Genomic DNA, 20,003 nt, shown 5'->3' with positions numbered 1-20,003 from the left:
TGGCACATTGCTGAACTTTTAATGTAGATTCAGATATTTGATTGGTCCTTAATGTTTCTCGTAGACCAGGAGCCAATGCTCTTGCTCTGTGAGGACCAGTGTATTCTCTGGTCCATATATTTTACCATCAACTAATTCCATTTGGCCTGAGTAAGCTAGCATGCAGGTGAATAGACTGAGTTGTCAATGAGAAGACTGTTAGGAATCACCAGGGCCTCATTTACTAAGCATCTGCACCAGTGCCATGTTTACACCTGCTCGGTTCAAAGGGGAACGAGTCATAGAACAAAAGGTCAAGGGAGAAGTAAAGTCAATTTTCTGTTTTTATCTCATCTTATAATTCCCCCCGAAAAGAGCAAGTGTAAACATTGCACTGCTTGGTAAATCAGGCCTTGGTCTTTGTTTTGGTGAGGTGTGAGTTATTTGAAACTGGACTGGCCCCTTGAACATGTGTGCTTCATCACAGAGCTCTGTGTACTGACAGAGAGTTCAACGCAGAGCTCTGTGTACTGACAGAGTTCAACGCAGAGCTCTGTGTACTGACAGAGAGTTCAACGCAGAGCTCTGTGTACTGACAGAGAGTTCAACGCAGAGCTCTGTACTGACAGAGAGTTCAACGCAGAGCTCTGTGTACTGACAGAGTTCAACGCAGAGCTCTGTGTACTGACAGAGAGTTCAACGCAGAGCTCTGTGTACTGACAGAGTTCAACGCAGAGCTCTGTGTACTGACAGAGAGTTCAACGCAGAGCTCTGTGTACTGACAGAGAGTTCAACGCAGAGCTCTGTGTACTGACAGAGAGTTCAACGCAGAGCTCTGTGTACTGACAGAGAGTTCAACGCAGAGCTCTGTGTACTGACAGAGAGTTCAACGCAGAGCTCTGTGTACTGACAGAGAGTTCAACGCAGAGCTCTGTGTACTGACAGAGAGTTCAACGCAGAGCTCTGTGTACTGACAGAGAGTTCAACGCAGAGCTCTGTGTACTGACAGAGAGTTCAACGCAGAGCTCTGTGTACTGACAGAGAGTTCAACGCAGAGCTCTGTGTACTGACAGAGAGTTCAACGCAGAGCTCTGTGTACTGACAGAGAGTTCAACGCAGAGCTCTGTGTACTGACAGAGTTCAACGCAGAGCTCTGTGTACTGACAGAGTTCAACGCAGAGCTCTGTGTACTGACAGAGAGTTCAACGCAGAGCTCTGTGTACTGACAGAGAGTTCAACGCAGAGCTCTGTGTACTGACAGAGAGTTCAACGCAGAGCTCTGTGTACTGACAGAGAGATGGAATGAATAATAAAAGATACAGCTGAGCAATATCATTGTGTGTGTGTTTTTGTTGTTGTGGATTTGGTGAGTTTATGCTGGAAGCCCACTTGCATTGGCTGCTATGTGTGTCTGTGCTTCCTGAACTCCACCTTCCTGATAAGCTAACTTTAGCGAGATCAAATGTTTGTGACAAACTGTCTTTCACATCTTAAAGTATGTGGCGAAAATGATGAGACTTTGGTTCAGAAGCATTAGTCACCCTGCTGACATGCCTGTCTTGTCTGCCTGTCTGTCTCTAGTGTATAAATACACCACAACATCACTGTCAGTACACAGTGGGCGGGAGAGACAGGAAGAGAGGAAGGTGTCACAGGTGAAGGAAATAATGACGCAAAGGATGGGTAGAGAAGAGCGAGACACACCTTAAAGAATAATAGTTGGGGGAGAGTCGAAGTTATAGACAACAAATACTTGGCATTTGGTGTGGTGTCTACAGTGCAAAAGGTAAGACTAGATTATCTTGTGTTGGTAGTTTTCAACACAGGTTTCTACATTGATATATTTTGAACTGAAATTAGGCACAAAGCCAGAAGTTAGTGCAGTCACCATCAAATTGTGATAAATTTACAGATTTTCAACATGTAGTAACCTTGTAACATCTTTTGGCATTATTTGTTGTGTGCACTTTTTAATACCTATTTAGAAATGTTACTGAATGAACTCAAATGACAGATTGTTAATGATTTAACATTGTTTACAGAATGGTGATGGAACAGTTATTTGTGGCTGTGCTAATGATGTCTGCACACCTAGCAGTCTCATATCCCCTGGTAACCATTTTGCCCTTTTAATGTCCATTCTCATTATTTGTTATGACCGCTTATGAAAGCTGTTAGAACCATTTGACATCTGTTACAACATTATGACAGTAGACCTCATGAAACTGTGTGTTCGTGTTGTCAGACTACAGAGAGCTATTACACGGATGGAGGAAGACAATGCAGACTGTGTCCACCAGGTGAGAAATAAATGCCCTCCATCAGGCCCTTACGTTTTATTTGACTTGTTGTTCCCTTCTTTTCCTTCCCTCATCTCCACATTCTATCCCTTCATCCTACAATCAACCATTTTTGACAATTAATAGTGAGGCAGATCGTTTCAGAATGTGTGTGAGTGTGCATAGGTTCTTAGGAATCATGAGGAAACTATGAGAGAGTTTCTTTCTCTCATGATGAGAAGTGGAGCTCTGTGCTATGACCACATCCTTCATTAGTATGCAGACTAGGCCAACAGGCTCTCGCTCTGTGCGCTCCATCTCTTCCTGTTATTCTCTGCTCTCTGCCGCTATGCTCCCTATCTTCTCACTCAGCAACAGACCGTGTACTAAAACGTTACCTGAATGTATGTGTGCCTATGGGTCTAAAAGAGTTAGCATTATGTTCTGATATCCACTGCTCATGTAGTCTACTACAGGACATTTATAAAACTGCAGCGTCCGCGTCCATTGAATCAAATCTAATTTTATTTGTCACATACACATGGTTAGCAGATGTTAATGCGAGTGTAGCGAAATGCTTGTGCTTCTAGTTCCGACAATGCAGTAATAACCAACAAGTAATCTAACTAACAATTCCAAAACTACTGTCTTATACACAGTGTAAGGGGATAAAGAATATGTACATAGATATATGAATGAGTGATGGTACAGAGCAGCATAGGCAAGATACAGTAATGGTATCGAGTACAGTATATACATATGAGATGAGTATGTAAACAAAGTGGCATAGTTAAAGTGGCTAGTGATACATGTATTACATAAGGATGCAGTAGATGATATAGAGTACAGTATCTCAGTTTGTATTGTTATTGTGGTGCTCTCTTGTATTCCTGGCATATATTAGAATGAGATATCTACTGCTCTGAATATCATTCTTAGTACATCTGGTGTAAATTCTTCCAGTGTACATTAGCATAGATTGCATTTGGGTTGTTGATTAGATTCGCCCCGCCGTTCTTGAATTCTTACAAAAAACAACACTTAAATGATGTATACTTGTTTGACATTTTACTGTGTTAAGAGCTAGTAACACGAGCATTTCGCTGCTCAAGTGTGTATGCGACCAATACACTGATTTGATATGTTTCACCTGCCCTCTCTCTCTCAGGTCATTATCAGAAGTCCTGTTCAGAGTGCTCTCCCTGTCGAGATGGTTCCTACACAACACGATTGAACGCAGAGTCCAGTTGTCATTCCTGCTTCAAAGACTGCAAACGTGGTACATAAACACGAACACAACTCATTCACAGAGCAATGTAACATCTTTATTTATGGGAAATACTTCAACTGTATGTTGCTTGTAAATATTTTTTGGGGTGGGGTCCATCTCCGGAGGACAAAAATAAACTTTGTTGTTATATGTACAGGGCATTCAGAAAGTATTCAGACCCTTTGACTTTATCTACATTTTGTTACATTATGGCCTTATTTTAAAATTGATTAAATTGTTTTTTCCCCCTCATAAATCTACACACAATACCCCATAATGACAAAGCAAAAACAGGTTTTTAGAAATTTTGGCAAATTTATAAAACTAAATAAAAATGAAATATAACATTTACATAACTATTCTGACCCTTTACTCAGTACTTTGTTGAAGCACCTTTAGCAGTGATTACTGCCTCAAGTCTTCATGGGTATGACGCTATAAGCTTGGCTTGGGGAGCGTTGCTGCACAGCTATTTTCAGGTCTCTCTAGAGATGTTCGATCGGTTTAAATTTTTTTTAAATTTAATTTATTTCACCTTTTATTTAACCAGGTAGGCCAGTTGAGAAAAAGTTATCATTTACAGTCAATAACACAATAGAAAACTCTATATACAGTGTGTGCAAATGTAGTAAGATTAGGGAGGTAAGGCAATAAATAGGCCATAATGGCGTAATAATTACAATTTAGCAATTAAACACTGGAGTGATAGATGTGCACATGCTGATGTGCAAATAGAGATACTGGGGTGCAAAAGAGCAAATATAAATAACAAATATGGGGATGAGGTAGTTTGGTGGGCTATTTACAGATGGGCTGTGTACAGGTACAGTGATCAGTAAGCTGCTCTGACAGCTGATGCTTAAAGTTGGTGAGAGAGATATGTCTCCAGCTTCAGTGATTTTTGCAATTCGTTCCAGTCTTTGGCAGCAGAAAAAAGGATGGAAAGGCGGCCAAATGAGGAGTTGGCTTTGGGGAGGACCAGTTAAATATACCTGCTGGAGCGCGTGCTCCGGGTGGGTGTTGCTATGGTGACCAGTGAGCTGAGATAAGGCGGGGCTTTACCTAGCAAAGACTTATAGATGACCTGGAGCCAGTGGGTTTGGCGACGGATATGAAGTGAGGGCCAGTCAACGAGAGCTTACAGGTTGCAGTCGTGAGTAGTATATGGGGCTTTGGTGACAAAATGGGTGGCACTGTGATAGACTACATCCAATTTGCTGAGTAGAGTGTTGGAGGCTATTTTGTAAATGACATCGCCGAAGTCGAGGATCGGTAGGATAGTCAGTTTTACGAGGGTATGTTTGGCAGCATGAGTGAAGGAGGTTTTGTTGCGAAATGGAAGCCGATTCTAGACTTCATTTTGGATTGGAGATGCTTAGTGTGAGTCTGGAAGGAGAGTTTACAGTCTAACCAGACACCTAGGTATTTGTAGTTGGCCACATATTCTAAGTCAGAACCATCCAGAGTAGTGATGCTAGTCAGGTGCGGGCAGTGATCGGTTGAAGAGCATGCAATTCGTTTTACTAGCATTTACGAATTCAAGACCAGGCTCTGGCTGGGCCACTCAAGACTTGTCCCGAAGACACTCCTGCGTTGTTTTGGCTGTGTGCTTATGGTCGTTGTCCTCTTGGAAGGTGAATCTTTGCCCTAGTCTGAGATCCTGAGCTCTGTGGGACAGGTTTTCATCAATGATCTCTCTGTACTTTGCTCCGTTCATCTTTCCCTCGATACTGACTATTCTCCCAGTCCCTGCCACTGAAAAATATGCCCACAGCATGATGCTGCCACCACCATGCTTCACTTTAGGGATGGTGCCAGGTTTCCTCCAGACGTGACGTTTGACATTCATGCCAAAGAGTTCAATCTTGGTTTCATCAGACCAGAGAATCTTCTCATGGTCTGACAGTCCTTTAGATGCCTTTTGGTAAACTCCAAGTGGGCTGTCATGTGTCTTTTACTGAGGAGTGGCTTCCGTCTGGCCACTCTACCATAAAGGCCTGATTGGTGGAGTGCTTTAGAGATGGTTGTCCTTCTGGATGGTTCTCCCATCTTCACACAGGAGCTATGAAGCTCTGTCAGAGTGACCATTGGGTTCTTGGTCACTTCCCTGACCAAGGCCCTTCTCCGCCGATTGCTCAGTTTGGCCAGGTGGCAAGCTCTAGGAAGAGTGTTGGTGGTTCCAAACTTCTTCCATTTAAGAATGACAGAGGCCACTGTGTTCTTGGGGACCTTCAATGCTGCAGAAATGTTTTGGTACCCATCCCCAGATCTGTGCCTCGACACAATACTGTCACGGAGCTCTACATACAATTCCTTTGACCTCATGGCTTGGTTTTTGCTCTGACATGCACTGTCAACTGTGGGACTTTATATAGACAGGTGTGTGCCTTTCCAAATTATGTCCAATCAATTGAATTTACCACAAGTGGACTCCAAGTTGTAGAAACATCTCAAGCATGATCAATGGAAACAGGATGCACATTTCTAAAAATCTGTTTTGCGTTGTCATTGTGGGGTATTGTGTGTAGATTGATCAACATTTTTTCTTTAATCTATTTTAGAATAAGGCTGTGATGTAACAAAATGTGGGAAAGGTCAAGGGGTCTGAATACTTTCTGAATTCACGGTACATTCTACATGTTACATACATTGCATTTTTATTTTTTACAGTAGTTACATAGCAAGAGTAAAGTCATTTGATATTTTGATATACATTAGATCTAGATAGATCGATAGTACTTATACATTTGGTTTTCAGTCATAACTAGAACACAAGTTTTTAAACCCACCCCTCAGCTACTCTGTCCAGCCCACCTATCTCCATAAACCCACCCCTCACCTACTCAGTCCATCCCACCTATTTCCATAAACCACCCTCTTATGATTTCCATATGCCATACATGTCATTTCTTACCAAGAGTCAAAATGGTATGTCTACAGTATGGACACTATTTATTACCATGTAATAGCTGTACTGAACCTTTTGTTTGGTGTGTGTGTGTGTGTCAGATTTGCACCTGGTGGAGGATGAGCCGTGTACTCCTGTATCGAACGCTAGATGTCGCTGTGAGGCTGGTTTTACCTGCACCGACAATGACGACCAGACAGGAAACTGTAGAGACTGTGAGAAGATCCCTCAGCTGCCCCCACCTCCCCTGCCACCTAGCAATGGTACAGTGTGTGTGTTGCCCACTGGCCTTCTCTTATGCATGTCTTCCTTCACTGTGTTGTATTCTTGCCAGGTTCTGGGTATTGAATCAGTGTGTTTGGCTGTGGATAGATGTGATGGTTTCCTGCCTGTGTGCACTCTGCTCTGATTACAGTAGTGGGCATCAGAATCAACCAGACAGGAACTTCCTCTGAACACAGCAGGACTTCCTCTTCCGCTGGACGCTGTCAACCTCCCAAGTGAGCCTTTAGCCTTTTTAATCCTCCCTAAAACATACTATTACATACTGGAACCAGACAGATAAACAGGCTCTGGTTGAAACCTTCTCCTGCCAGGAGGGCCACTTCTGGCAAAGTTATTATTTTATGGTACATAACCTTCATACAACCAGAAGATCTGGTATCAAAGAATTGTCAGATATCTTAGTGGTAATGGATATTTGGGATATTAAATACATTTCTCAGCTCACTGGCCCCACTTCAGTGTTGACAGGCTGTGAATATGTTACATGATGAGTCCTTTACCTCTGTCTCACCCAGCTGTGACACTCCACGATCACCAGTCTCACAAGCAGGTAACGCCACTCATCACACCACAGGTGAGTGTGAGTACGAGTGTGTGTGTGTGTCCATCAGTTATTTTCATTACAGTCAGAATATATCGAAACTGTGAGAAGGTACAGATACAGTAGTTTCTCCATCTCCTTTCCCCACCAGCTGACACCAGCAAACACTTGGCAGCCATTTTGTGTCCTATGATGGTCATTGGAATCCTAGCCGTTATCATTCTGTTATGTATCCGTCGCCCAGGAAATGAAGCCTGTTTCAAACAAGGTAAGGTAGTGTTCCTCTGTTCAGTCTCAACTGTAGTTAGATCATTGTGTTAGAGCAGACTCTCTCTCTGGACACAAGAATGAGATGAGGAAGGATTAGACAGGGATGTCAAATCTCAGGATAGGTCTGCACTGGGAGCCAACTGTAGCTTCTTGTGAATGTAATTGAATTAAAAGATTGCAACACTCTCTCTGTGTAGACCTACATACCAGTTTCTAGTGTCTACATGTACCCAGAAAGCATTAAACTGCAGAGTTAAGATGATAAAACATTGCCCTTTCAATCATAGATGACTAATCAATGAAGTACCCATGAGTGGCTTACCATCAGTTTGCTGGGGTCACTAATAGATTTGTGTCTGTTATTTTCCAGCTCTCAAGTTCTGTAACAAGGTATGTATAATACCTACGGTAAATTACTACATTGTGTGTGTAATGTTTACATTGTCATTCATGTGTTCCTGACCGAAACCCTAAATAGGCATTGTTGACTATTGTGTATTCCAATAACTCTGGATTTCTGGTGAATTTCTGTGCTCTTGTGAAGGGAGTAAGAGAAGCGTCATCTAACAAGACCAAAGAGCCACCTCATCAGCACAATGCCAGAGAGACACAGCCCAGTATTCAGCACCAGACAGTGGATCCACCACCTATTACAGCAGCAAATATGGGTACTATGGATACATACAAATAATTATTTTGACCCCAAGATCTTGATTTTAAAAGGAATCTAAATATGGTGGAGTTACTCTTGTGGTTTTTCCTATAGATGCACGTCAGTCTTTTAACTTGGAGTTTTGCATAGATTATGTTTTGAAGTCCATGGGGGATTAGCATGGGAAGTTGATTAGTTTCAAGATCCATAGTGAATAAGGCTGATGATGAATATAGAATCTAATATCACTTTCTCTCTGTCTCTGTCTCTCTCAGGCCCGGTCCATGTCCACAATGCTGGAACAGTCATCTTCAGTTTACTCAACCAGTTCACTGGTATGGGTGGAGGGATGGAAGAGAGAGGGCAGAAAGAGAGGGATGAGGAAGGATGTCCGACCCACCCCACACCCTCCCCTAACATCCATCTATCCCAGGAGGAAAGGGATGGGGAGATGGACTGTGTATTCTTCCCTTCACAGGAACAAGGGAAGGACAGTCACGTTTCCAAAGAGGAGATGCATTGAGGGGAGGGGGATTGAGGACAGAGGACGCACCAAGTGAAAGCTTCCCTTCTAGGATCAGTTTAGCCAACCCTACATCCTAATGTTAATCATAAGGAGGATTAAGACTTACCCCTGACCTTGGATCAGTGGTAAGGGACAACATCTACCTGGGGCTCTATTCAGTCTGTATCACTACAGATTGCGTGATAGGAACAGAGGTAATTTCTGATTGAGGCAAAATATGCAGCGTTTAATGTGAAAGCAGTCGCTTCTGACACAGGAACATTGCCTTTACATTTCTTTCAGGCTGTAAAGCTGCACTTCCGCAATACAGATTTAATAGAGCCATTTTATTTAACTAGGCGAGTCAGTTAAGAACAAGTTCTTATTTTCAATGACTGCCTAGGAACAGTGGGTTAACTGCCTTGTTCGGGGCAGAACAACAGATTTTTACCTTGTCAGCTCAGGGATTCGACCTTTTGGTTACTAGTCCAATGCTCTAACCACTAGGCCACCTGCCACTCTTACTCTCAGAGCACCAGTGAATCCCAGAACTCTAGAATGGCCATTATTTCCTGTTCTAGACTTAGAGCTAGACATCTCACTATGGTGGTTATGTACACATCCACTTGCTTTCATTTTATTGAACTGTATAAAAAGCTTTGTCTCAACTGCTGCAAACTGTTTTTTTCTGTGTTCATGTGGCACCTTGAACTGTTTTTTCACAAATTAAAGGCAAAATACGAAATATAATTTTTCAATGAATACAGGTGATGGGGCGATTGTATGACATTACAGTAGGCCTGTAACATTTGTGATTCTGTTCTTTAAAATACAGCCACTACTATGTAAGAGTAAACACTGGCATAAAGCATAGATACAGCAAAAAGCATAATAATTGTAACGAAGGTGTAAAACATCTTCAACATAAACATGTACAGTACATGTATTCAGCACACAAATGTCTGTCTGTCTGTCTGTCTGTCTGTCTGTCTGTCTGTCTGTCTGTCTGTCTGTCTGTCTGTCTGTCTGTCTGTCTGTCTGTCTGTCTGTCTGTCTGTCTGTCTGTCTGTCTGTCTGTCTGTCTGTCTGTCTGTCTGTCTGTCTGTCTGTCTGTCTGTCTGTCTGTCTGTCTGTCTGTCTGTCTGTCTGTCTGTCTGTCTGTCTGTCTGTCTGTCTGTCTGTCTGTCTGTCTGTCATTCACACTCTTCCAGTTACTCACACTCTTCCAGTTAAAGATGAGTGACTCCCACTCATCTTTAGCCTGTATCTTCATACTTCAAAGTGTCTTTTTTTGTCCTATTTTCTTGTCCTTTCTGAAAGTCCTAGATACAGAAGCCACTGCATTAAACCAATACAGCAGCCTGTCTAGCCTTCAGGTTAGTTTCACTTCAATGGGAATGTGAGGTAGTCTGTTTGTCTCCCAGCTCGCTTGTGAGTTCTCATCCTCTCCTTCGACACCCACTTCCTCCATCATACGTCCAGTAGCAGCTCTGGCTTTCCACACACTTCCTGGACCGGCATGGGCACTTCCTCCTCCGCTGTGCTCTGATTGGCTGGAGTTGTCTTTTTGGGAGACCAGAAGCCTGATGGACCAATAAGATGAGGGTTAAGTCAAATGTGCGTGCATATGTATTGTGTTCAATAGAACTACAGGACAGATCAACAGGGACATGAACTTACTGTTTGGTGAACCAATCCATCGCAGAACAGGTTTGAGCTTTGAGATGGCAACAAGGCAGGTGAGCAGTAGACACACACACACTGCAGACACACACACCGGGAGCCACTTGCTATCATCTGTTTGTGTGTATGAGAGACAGAGGAGTAGAGAGAGAGGTCAGGGCCATAAAACACATTAACACCGGCATTGTATTGGGTTTTGTGAGAGAGAGAGAACTATGTAGCTCTCATGGCATTTTTACATGTCACTTTGAACACTTTCAGGCCATTTTATTATTTGTATTGTAGTTTACCTTGGTTTGGTTTTGTGATGGGCCCATTACCAGGTTTGGTGACCGGTTTAGGTCTATGATTAGGGATACCAGGCACCGAGTGGTTTGACACTGTAGCTGGCATGATGGGAGATGTCGGTATGAGTTTGGGTGTGTTCGGGCTGGGGATCTCCTCACAGTCCAGACAGGTGCCACTGCCTCTGCAGCGGTAGCCTGGTTTACAGCTGCACACATCATTCTGCTTGGTGGAACAGCGAGATACATACTGCAGCTCTGTAACGGAACACAAGTCTTAGGTGGTCTATTTGTCTGTGTGCCTTCATGTATACTGACTTTGACAGTGTTTTTGTCACATAGTCAAATACAATCTGAAATCATGCCTGAATATGAGAAAATGGCTCATCTTCAAAATGACTCATAGTACCTGGTTGAATCAGGTTTTGACTCACAACGAACTGAAGTGTATATTACCGTCTGACCCCACCCTACACACACACACACACACACACACACAGCAGCCATTTCACTAGAGTGAACATCAGTTAACGTGTTCACTGAGTCTGGCTACTCTCAAACCTCTCTCACCTCTGTGTTTACCCTCTTTAAAAATCTCTATTTTTGTCCCCCGCTACACTCGATTACAACATGTAATGAAAATGTTCTGTCAGCTGCACTTTCCAATGTTTATCTTTAAAGTAAAAAGGTTATTTCCACCGGTAATATGATATCTGTCTACCACTACCCCCCCCATCACCACTGATATCCTTGACATTACTTGGTAGACATGCCATCCCTTCTGCTCTCCAGGCCTCCCAACCCTCCTCTACTCCTGGGTGGGTGAGTCAGTGTTTCTCAGTGCCTCCCTCCCCCTCTCTCTCTGACTGTGTCCCACCATGGTACAGTGAAGGGGGAAATCCCTAGCAGGCTATGTGTTTTCATCTCTAAAGTCCTTCATAACTATGACTTAGAAAAACAGGTGAGTATCAGTTTTAGACAGGCAGACAAGACAAGCATCAGTGCCAATCATAGGTTGCTGGAAATGTGTAGATACACACACACACACACTTACCACTCATGCTGCAGCCGTCGCAGGATTTGCAGCCTATGTTGAAGTTGTAGCTGTCTGAGTAGTAGCCACTGGTGCAGTCAGAACACTGGGTAGGGCTGTTCTGACCGGCGCAGCGTCCCACCAGATGCTGACCTGTAAAGGGCAACACATTAAATTACACACACACACACACACACACACACACACACACACACACACACACACACACACACACACACACACACACACACACACACACACACACACACACACACACACACACACACACACACACACACACACACACACACACACACCCCTGATAAAACTATTTTTCAAAAGACTTACCTGGTGGACACTTGTTGCAGCACCATTGGCTTACATGCAGTGGCCAAGCATACTGGGTCTCATTGTCGCACGTGAGGGATTGAACAAGAGAGAGGAGAGAAGGGAGGGATAGAAAGATGTGGGTGATCCACCAGAAGATATGCATCTGAGAGGGATGAAGAGAAAAAGAGGAAGACAGTCAATAATTAACATATTTTACATGAACTTCAGAACATTGACATACACTGAGTGTACAACACATTAGGAACACCTCCCTAATATTGAGTTGCACCCACTTTTGCCCTCAAAACAGCCTCAATTTGTCGGGGTGTGGACTCTACAAGGTGTCGAAAGCGTTCCACAGGGTGCTGGCCCATATTGAATCCAATGCTTCCCACAGTTGTCAAGTTCGCTGGATGTCCCTTGGGTGGTGGACCATCCCTTGGGTGGTGGACTACATTGCAAGACCAGGACTCTAACGACAGACCTGAACAAAACGTGTTTCAGTAGGGAAGTGTAGAGTCTGACTGTATACCATTATAGATACATCAAGCAAGACCAGGACTCTAACGACAGACCTGAACAAACCGTGTTTCAGTAGGGAAGTGTAGAGTCTGACTTACCGTGTCTCAGAGAGGATGAGAGAATGAGATAGATGTGACTCTGGACCCTCTGACTGTGTGACTGAACTGGGGATCACAGTGTCATCAGAGTATTATTCAAAAGATGAGTCATAAGGGAAACTGCCATTTCAAAATACTCCTATCTCTCTCTCTTTCTCTCTATGACGACCCCCCTAGTTCACTCTGAACCACTGTGCCGCTTAAAACCCTAAACGTGCCATTCTTCCTCCCCCTTTAGTTCACTCTGAACCACTGTGCCGCTTAAAACCCTAAACGTGCCCTTCTTCCTCCCCCTTTCTTTCCACTACCGTTTGTCCGTTGTCTGTTTTTCATAAAAACGGTGATATTAGGTTCCAAAACAATCTTTAAGACTCCCTTATGTCCGTCTGTCTCTCTCTCTCTCTCTTGCTCTGTTGCTTTGATGACAAGGTAACTTCAGAGTGATAGGACTACATTACACTCATCTGTTGCTTTGAAGACAAGGTAACTTCAGAGTGATAGGACTACATTACACTCATATGTTGCTTTGAAGACAAGGTAACTTCAGAGTGATAGGACTACATTACACTCATATGTTGCTTTGAAGACAAGGTAACTTCAGAGTGATAGGACTACATTAAACTCATATGTTGCTTTGAAGACAAGGTAACTTCAGAGTGATAGGACTACATTACACTCATCTGTTGCTTTGATGACAAGGTAACTTCAGAGTGATAGGACTACATTACACTCATATGTTGCTTTGATGACAAGGTAACTTCAGAGTGATAGGACTACATTACACTCATCTGTTGCTTTGATGACAAGGTAACTTCAGAGTGATAGGACTACATTACACTCATATGTTGCTTTGAAGACAAGGTAACTTCAGAGTGATAGGACTACATTACACTCATCTTAGGACCAGTCATTTTCTTCACTTTAAGCAGCAGCCGTTCTTATTTAAATTCACCGTCCAGTCAAACATACTCAGATCAGACTGAGAGAAATGACATTGACATTCTTTACGGACATGTACACAACAGGTCTTTTGAGCTACATTGACTCTTGTGGGTTAACTGAATGTCATATTTTGCCTATCATGTTTAGTGTGTACCTGCGTGTGCGAGTGCGCGTGTGTCTCATGAATGTGTCTGCGCCTGTGTGGTGAGTCTGTGGTTCAACTACATGCAGCCGTGTCAATCAGTCAGAGGTCACGTGGTTTCATTGACTCTGTGATCTGCTGCTTCTCAGCTCAACCTGGATTTTCACAGAAGCCAAGCCACATCACATGACCCTGGGTGAACTGTTACAGCCCAGGGAGCAGCGGCAGGGACGACCCTCTACACATCTCCATCCACCTTCGCCTCAGACCTCTGAGCATTCACTACTCATACAGCGTACACAGATTACTGTAACAAACAGAAATGACTGGGCTGAGCCTCAGAGACTGCAGAAACAGAAATGACTGGGCTGAGCCTCAGAGACTGCAGAAACAGAAATGACTGGGCTGAGCCTCAGAGACTGCAGAAACAGAAATGACTGGGCTGAGCCTCAGAGACTGCAGAAACAGAAATGACTGGGCTGAGCCTCAGAGACTGCAGAAACAGAAATGACTGGGCTGAGCCTCAGAGACTGCAGAAACAGAAATGACTGGGCTGAGCCTCAGAGACTGCAGAAACAGAAATGACTGGGCTGAGCCTCAGAGACTGCAGAAACAGAAATGACTGGGCTGAGCCTCAGAGACTGCAGAAACAGAAATGACTGGGCTGAGCCTCAGAGACTGCAGAAACAGAAATGACTGGGCTGAGCCTCAGAGACTGCAGAAACAGAAATGACTGGGCTGAGCCTCAGAGACTGCAGAAACAGAAATGACTGGGCTGAGCCTCAGAGACTGCAGAAACAGAAATGACTGGGCTGAGCCTCAGAGACTGCAGAAACAGAAATGACTGGGCTGAGCCTCAGAGACTGCAGAAACAGAAATGACTGGGCTGAGCCTCAGAGACTGCAGAAACAGAAATGACTGGGCTGAGCCTCAGAGACTGCAGAAACAGAAATGACTGGGCTGAGCCTCAGAGACTGCAGAAACAGAAATGACTGGGCTGAGCCTCAGAGACTGCAGAAACAGAAATGACTGGGCTGAGCCTCAGAGACTGCAGAAACAGAAATGACTGGGCTGAGCCTCAGAGACTGCAGAAACAGAAATGACTGGGCTGAGCCTCAGAGACTGCAGAAACAGAAAACCAATGACTGATTCTCATTAATGTTCCTCCAGTGTTTTCTTATTATATGTTTATCATTGGCTGAAGGGTACATTTCGTTTCTTTATTATTATTATTTAAAAAAAATGTTTAACCCTCTTCGGAGGACAAATCTGTTTTTTTACAGCTTTTTTGCTACATACACATCCATTTTACATATACATTTTACATACATGGTACTTTTATATAAAGTAGTCACATAACAGTTAGACATTACCAAACATAAGCTCTTCATAATCCCACCTCTCAGCCTATCCCACCTATCAACATAGACCGCCCTCGTTTGGTTTCCATGTGCCATATATTTTTCAATTATGCTGTGATGTTTTACAAAATGTTTGAAACTTTCTAATCATATATTATCCACAGATTGTGAGCTAAAGATGAAAACCTTTCCTATGAGTATTATTATATTATTTATTGACTGACTATGGCTTTCCAAATGGCCCAACACTGCTATTTGTCAGGTTCATTTTAAATTGTAACCAGCTTTGTATGGCTTGTTTAAGAAAGGGCAATACTTTAAACAAAATGTCATTTTCAATTAGTAGGAAATGACAAATTGTAATCGGTATAAAGGCAAAAAGGCAATTTTTTAACAAAGGATGAGCATTTCTTAATGATCTACTGGAGAACCATTTTGTGTTTAAGTATAACTTATGTATGAGTGAAGCTTCTAGCGAGCGGTTTAAAGCTTTAATATTTAATCATTTTAGGCCCCCAAACTCATATTCATTATATAAATAGGCACGTTTAATTTTGTCTGGTTTAGCATTCCAAATAAAATGTTATATTTTTTGCTCATATGATTTAAAAAACAACTCGTCTGGAGTAGGCAGTGCCATTAGTAAGTAAGTAAGCTGTGATAGGACCAAAGTGTTAATCAATGTGATTTTTTTCATAAATAGACAATTATTTACCTCTCCATGGTTGCAGAATCGTATCTATTTTTGGTAACTTTCTATTGAAATGAATTGTAGTAAAATAATTTATATTTTTTGAGATGTGAATACCAAGTATGTCTTCTTCACCATCCGCCCATTTTATTGGTAAACTACAAGGAAGTGAAAACACTATTTTTTGAATGATCCAATACGTAATATGGTTCACTTGTCATAATGAAGTTTTAATCCAGAGAGGCTAGAAAAGTGATCCAGATCTTCAATGAGACTGTGCAGAGATCCAGATTGAAACTGTGCAGGGATCCAGATTGTGGACTTTAGATAAAACTAGAATCATCGTCATACATCGACACTTTAGTTTAATTTTTTAAATGTTTTTATATTTAATTTTTGCATTTTCCAATTAAGAACATTCAAAACAAAAGTGAAAAGATATTAGACAACGATAGGACAAAGTGACTGTAACAGACGAACGTAACAAAAATACATTATAATTATGGTTATATAAACAAACATACAATAATAAAAAATGTAAAAAATATATTTAAAAAAATATTTAAATAAATAAATAAATAAATAAATAACGAGACATTGGATCACCTGCCGTAGGCTACATAATATACATTACGTGTGAAACATTATGTGAGGATTATATATAGATTCAATCAATGAGATGTGGGGGGAGATTCTCCATATAGTCAATAAAAGGTTGCCAAATTCTGTAAAATGTCTTTAACTTATTCCTCAAGCAGTAAGTGATTTTCTCCAAAGGGATACAACTATTAACTTCCGAAAGCCACATTGCAACTGGCAGGGAGGAATCCAATTTCCATTTCAAGGCATTACATTTCTTGGCAATTGCTAGCAATATTTCTGTTAGCTTTATAGTATGGCTTTGCCTAAGATTGGTGTTAGTAAAGTTACCCAGTAGACAGACCTCCGGGTCTAAAGGGAATGCAACCCCGTGATTTGAGGATATGGTATCGCATACCCCCTGCCAGAAACCGTGTAATTTTGAACACTGTCAAGTGGAATGGAGGAATGTTCCTTCATCTGAGCCACATCTAAAACATAGGGAGGAGATATCTGGGTTGAACCTGTGCAGTCTAGATGGGGTGATATAGAGCTGATGGAGGAAATTAAACTGGATCAGTCTGTATCTGGAGTTCAATGTGGATGTAACCCCATCCCTGCATAGGTCACTCCATAGATCCTCATCAAGATCAATACCCAGATCTCTCTCCCATCTAAGTCGGGGTTTATCTAGCCCAGGCAGTGTTAGTCCTGACATAAGAGCATTGTAAACACGGGAAATGGTCTTGAACAGTGGTTGGTCTGCGTGGCAGAGTTGTTCAATAGGTGACATCTTAGGTAGGTTCCATTGTCCCTTGAGAGTCACCCTAATAAAGTTTTGTAGTTGTAGGTAGCTAAAGAAGTCCCTGTTAGGCAAGTGGTATTTCTGTTTCAGCTGATCAAAAGACATAAGAACTCCCTCCTCGTAACAATGTTCCAGAAGAGTGATCCCCTTATCAGACCATGGTCTAAAGTTACTATTCTGGAAAAACATAGGGATCAATCTATTGTTCCATAAAGGGGTTTTAGGGGAAAGGAATCCCCCTCGTCCGAACAGCTCATGCAGTTTGCACCATGCCAGGACAGAATGTATGATTAAAGGGTTGTCTGTGATGGTTTTTATAGATTTTCTGTCCCATTTGTAAAACAAACCTGCCCCAATGTCATCATTTACCTCAAGCTTTTCAATGTTCAACCATGAGGGAGAGGGACCATTGTCAAACCTCTGAGCCAGAAACCTAGACTGTGCAGCCCAGTAGTACATTCTAAAATTGGGGAGGTTTAAGCCCCCTTGACTGTAATCAAGGGTCAGTTTATCCAGGCCAACCCTAGGGGTTTTGTCGTGCCAGATAAACCGTCTGGTCAGCTTGTCGAGAGAGGAAAAAAATGCTGCGGGAACAGGGATAGGGAGAGATTGAAACAGATATAGAAACCTGGGCAGGACATTCATTTTAATTACATTGATTCTACCCAGTAGAGTGAGAGGTAAGTCCATCCATTTACAAAGGTCAACCTCCACCTTTTGCAACAAACTGGCCAGATTGAGTTTATAGAGGTTGTTCAGATTACCATCCACCATTATGCCCAAATATGTGAAGCCCATAGGCGACCATCTAAAAGGAAACTTGTGCTTGATGGTATGATGGTCAAAGACAGACAACGGTAAGATTTCGCTTTTATCAAGATTGACCTTATATCCAGAGAAAGAACTATAACACTGTAGTAGGATCTGCAAGTGAGAGAGGGAGTGTTCTGGGTTTGTTAGGAATAAGATAAAGTTGTCCGCAAAGAGTGATAATTTATGGGTATGGGGGCCCACCTCAAAGCCATGTATGTCAGGGCACGTTCTAATAGCCTCAGCCAACGGTTCGATGGCGAGGGCAAAGAGGTGGGGGCTAATTGGGCAACCTTGTCTGTTCCCCCTATAAAGAGGGAAAGAGGAGGAAGTAATCCCATTGGTAGCAATCCTAGCTTTAGGAGATTTGTAGAGTGATATTATCAAATTTACAAACACGGTACCTAATCCGAACTTTTCCAAGACGCGAAAGAGGTATGGCCATTCAACCCTATCAAAGGCCTTTTCAGTGTCGAGGGAGACTGCGACGACACTTTAGTTTTTATCCCCAGGATTTCTAACCCCTTGATGTTCTTGTTGGATCTCATTTTAATAACTAGCATTTCAATGGCCATGTCACGACTCCTACCGAAGGTGGCTCCCCTTCCTGCTCTGTTGGCGCTCGGCGGTCGTCGTCACCGGCCTACTAGCTGCCACTGAAGGTGGCTCCCCTTCCTGTTCGGGTGGCGCTCGGCGGTCGTCGTCACCGGCCTACTAGCTGCCACTGAAGGTGGCTCCCCTTCCTGTTCGGGTGGCGCTCGGCGGTCGTCGTCACCGGCCTACTAGCTGCCACTGAAGGTGGCTCCCCTTCCTGTTCGGGTGGCGCTCGGCGGTCGTCGTCACCGGCCTACTAGCTGCCACTGAAGGTGGCTCCCCTTCCTGTTTGGGTGGCGCTCGGCGGTCGTCGTCACCGGCCTACAAGCTGCCACTGAAGGTGGCTCCCCTTCCTGTTCGGGTGGCGCTTGGCGGTCTTCGTCACCGGCCTACTAGCTGCCACTGAAGGTAGTTCCCCTTCCTGTTCGGGCGGCGCTCGGCGGTCTACATCACCGGCCTACTAGCTGACAATGATCCCTTTTCCCCCTTTCTGTTTATTGGTTTCACCTGTGTTTGTTTTAGGCTGATTGGTTGGGCTTTATTTACGGGCCTGCTGGTTGTGCGGGATTGTTTGATGTACGTGTGTACACATCTGTGTGTCACGGTTTGCCCATGTTCTTGGGTTTTGCTGGACTGTTTAAGTCCCCCCGTGTTTGGGGCATTTGTTTTGGTGTGCGCCCCGTGTTCCGTGGGGTTGGTGTATGTTCACCGTTTTTGTGCATTAAAAGGTATTAGCACTACCCTGAACTCTCTGGTTCCTGCTCCTGACTTCTTACCCACTACACCCTGGGCGTTACAGACCATAATAAATAGATATAGAGACAACGGACAGCCCTGTTCTACTTCTCTTAAAAGCTCAATACTTTCTGAGAAGTAACCATTGTTTACTATTTTACACCTGGGGCTGCTGTACATCACTTTAACCCATTGCATAAGAGAGTCACCACAATGAAAGAAATCCAGGCATTTATATATAAATTCTAGTCGTACTTTATCAAACGCCTTTTTAAAATCTGCTAAGAAGACCAGGCCTGGTATCTTAGATGTTTCATAATGTTAAATTGTTTCAAGTAACTGTCATATATTATCTCCAATATATCATCCATGTAAAAAACCTGTCCGTACCTGAAAGTCTACCATTTGTATAAGAGTAATTAAAACATGCTAATAATGGAGTAATTAAAACATGCTAATAATGAATCTTTGAGTACATCAAAAAAGGTCTGGTATACAGTCAAGCACTGGTGTTTTTCCAGACTGAAAAGATTTTATTGCCTCAAAGTTCCTCTTCTGTAAATTGGCCTTCACACAGGTCTTTCTGTAAATTAGTTAATTTCACATTATTATTAGGAAATAAATCCTTACAGTTAACATCATTCAGTGGGAATGGAGGAGACTGAAGAGACAACATATTTTGAAAGAGGAGGCAAAATATTTTAA

General features: G+C 42.9%; 1 protein-coding gene across 1 annotated transcript; it reads left to right on the top strand.

The window, feature by feature from the left end:
- The first annotated feature begins 275 nt into the window (after positions 1-275).
- si:dkey-260g12.1 (tumor necrosis factor receptor superfamily member 5) lies at positions 276-9,359 on the top strand. The gene is made up of 11 exons (XM_035751628.2): positions 276-1,765; positions 2,022-2,091; positions 2,225-2,279; positions 3,427-3,537; positions 6,538-6,699; positions 6,852-6,936; positions 7,237-7,295; positions 7,414-7,530; positions 7,903-7,922; positions 8,077-8,200; positions 8,460-9,359. Exons 2-11 carry the CDS (start codon positions 2,023-2,025, stop codon positions 8,705-8,707), a joined length of 1,050 nt encoding a protein of 349 aa, XP_035607521.1. The 5' UTR covers positions 276-1,765; position 2,022; the 3' UTR covers positions 8,708-9,359.
- Positions 9,360-20,003: the final 10,644 nt, after the last annotated feature.

This window comes from Oncorhynchus keta, chromosome 31 (genome assembly GCF_023373465.1).
Source record: "Oncorhynchus keta strain PuntledgeMale-10-30-2019 chromosome 31, Oket_V2, whole genome shotgun sequence".
NCBI lineage: Eukaryota > Metazoa > Chordata > Actinopteri > Salmoniformes > Salmonidae > Oncorhynchus > Oncorhynchus keta.
The sequence above is the reverse complement of the archived record's forward strand: the minus strand, read 5'-3'. Positions and strand labels throughout refer to the sequence as shown.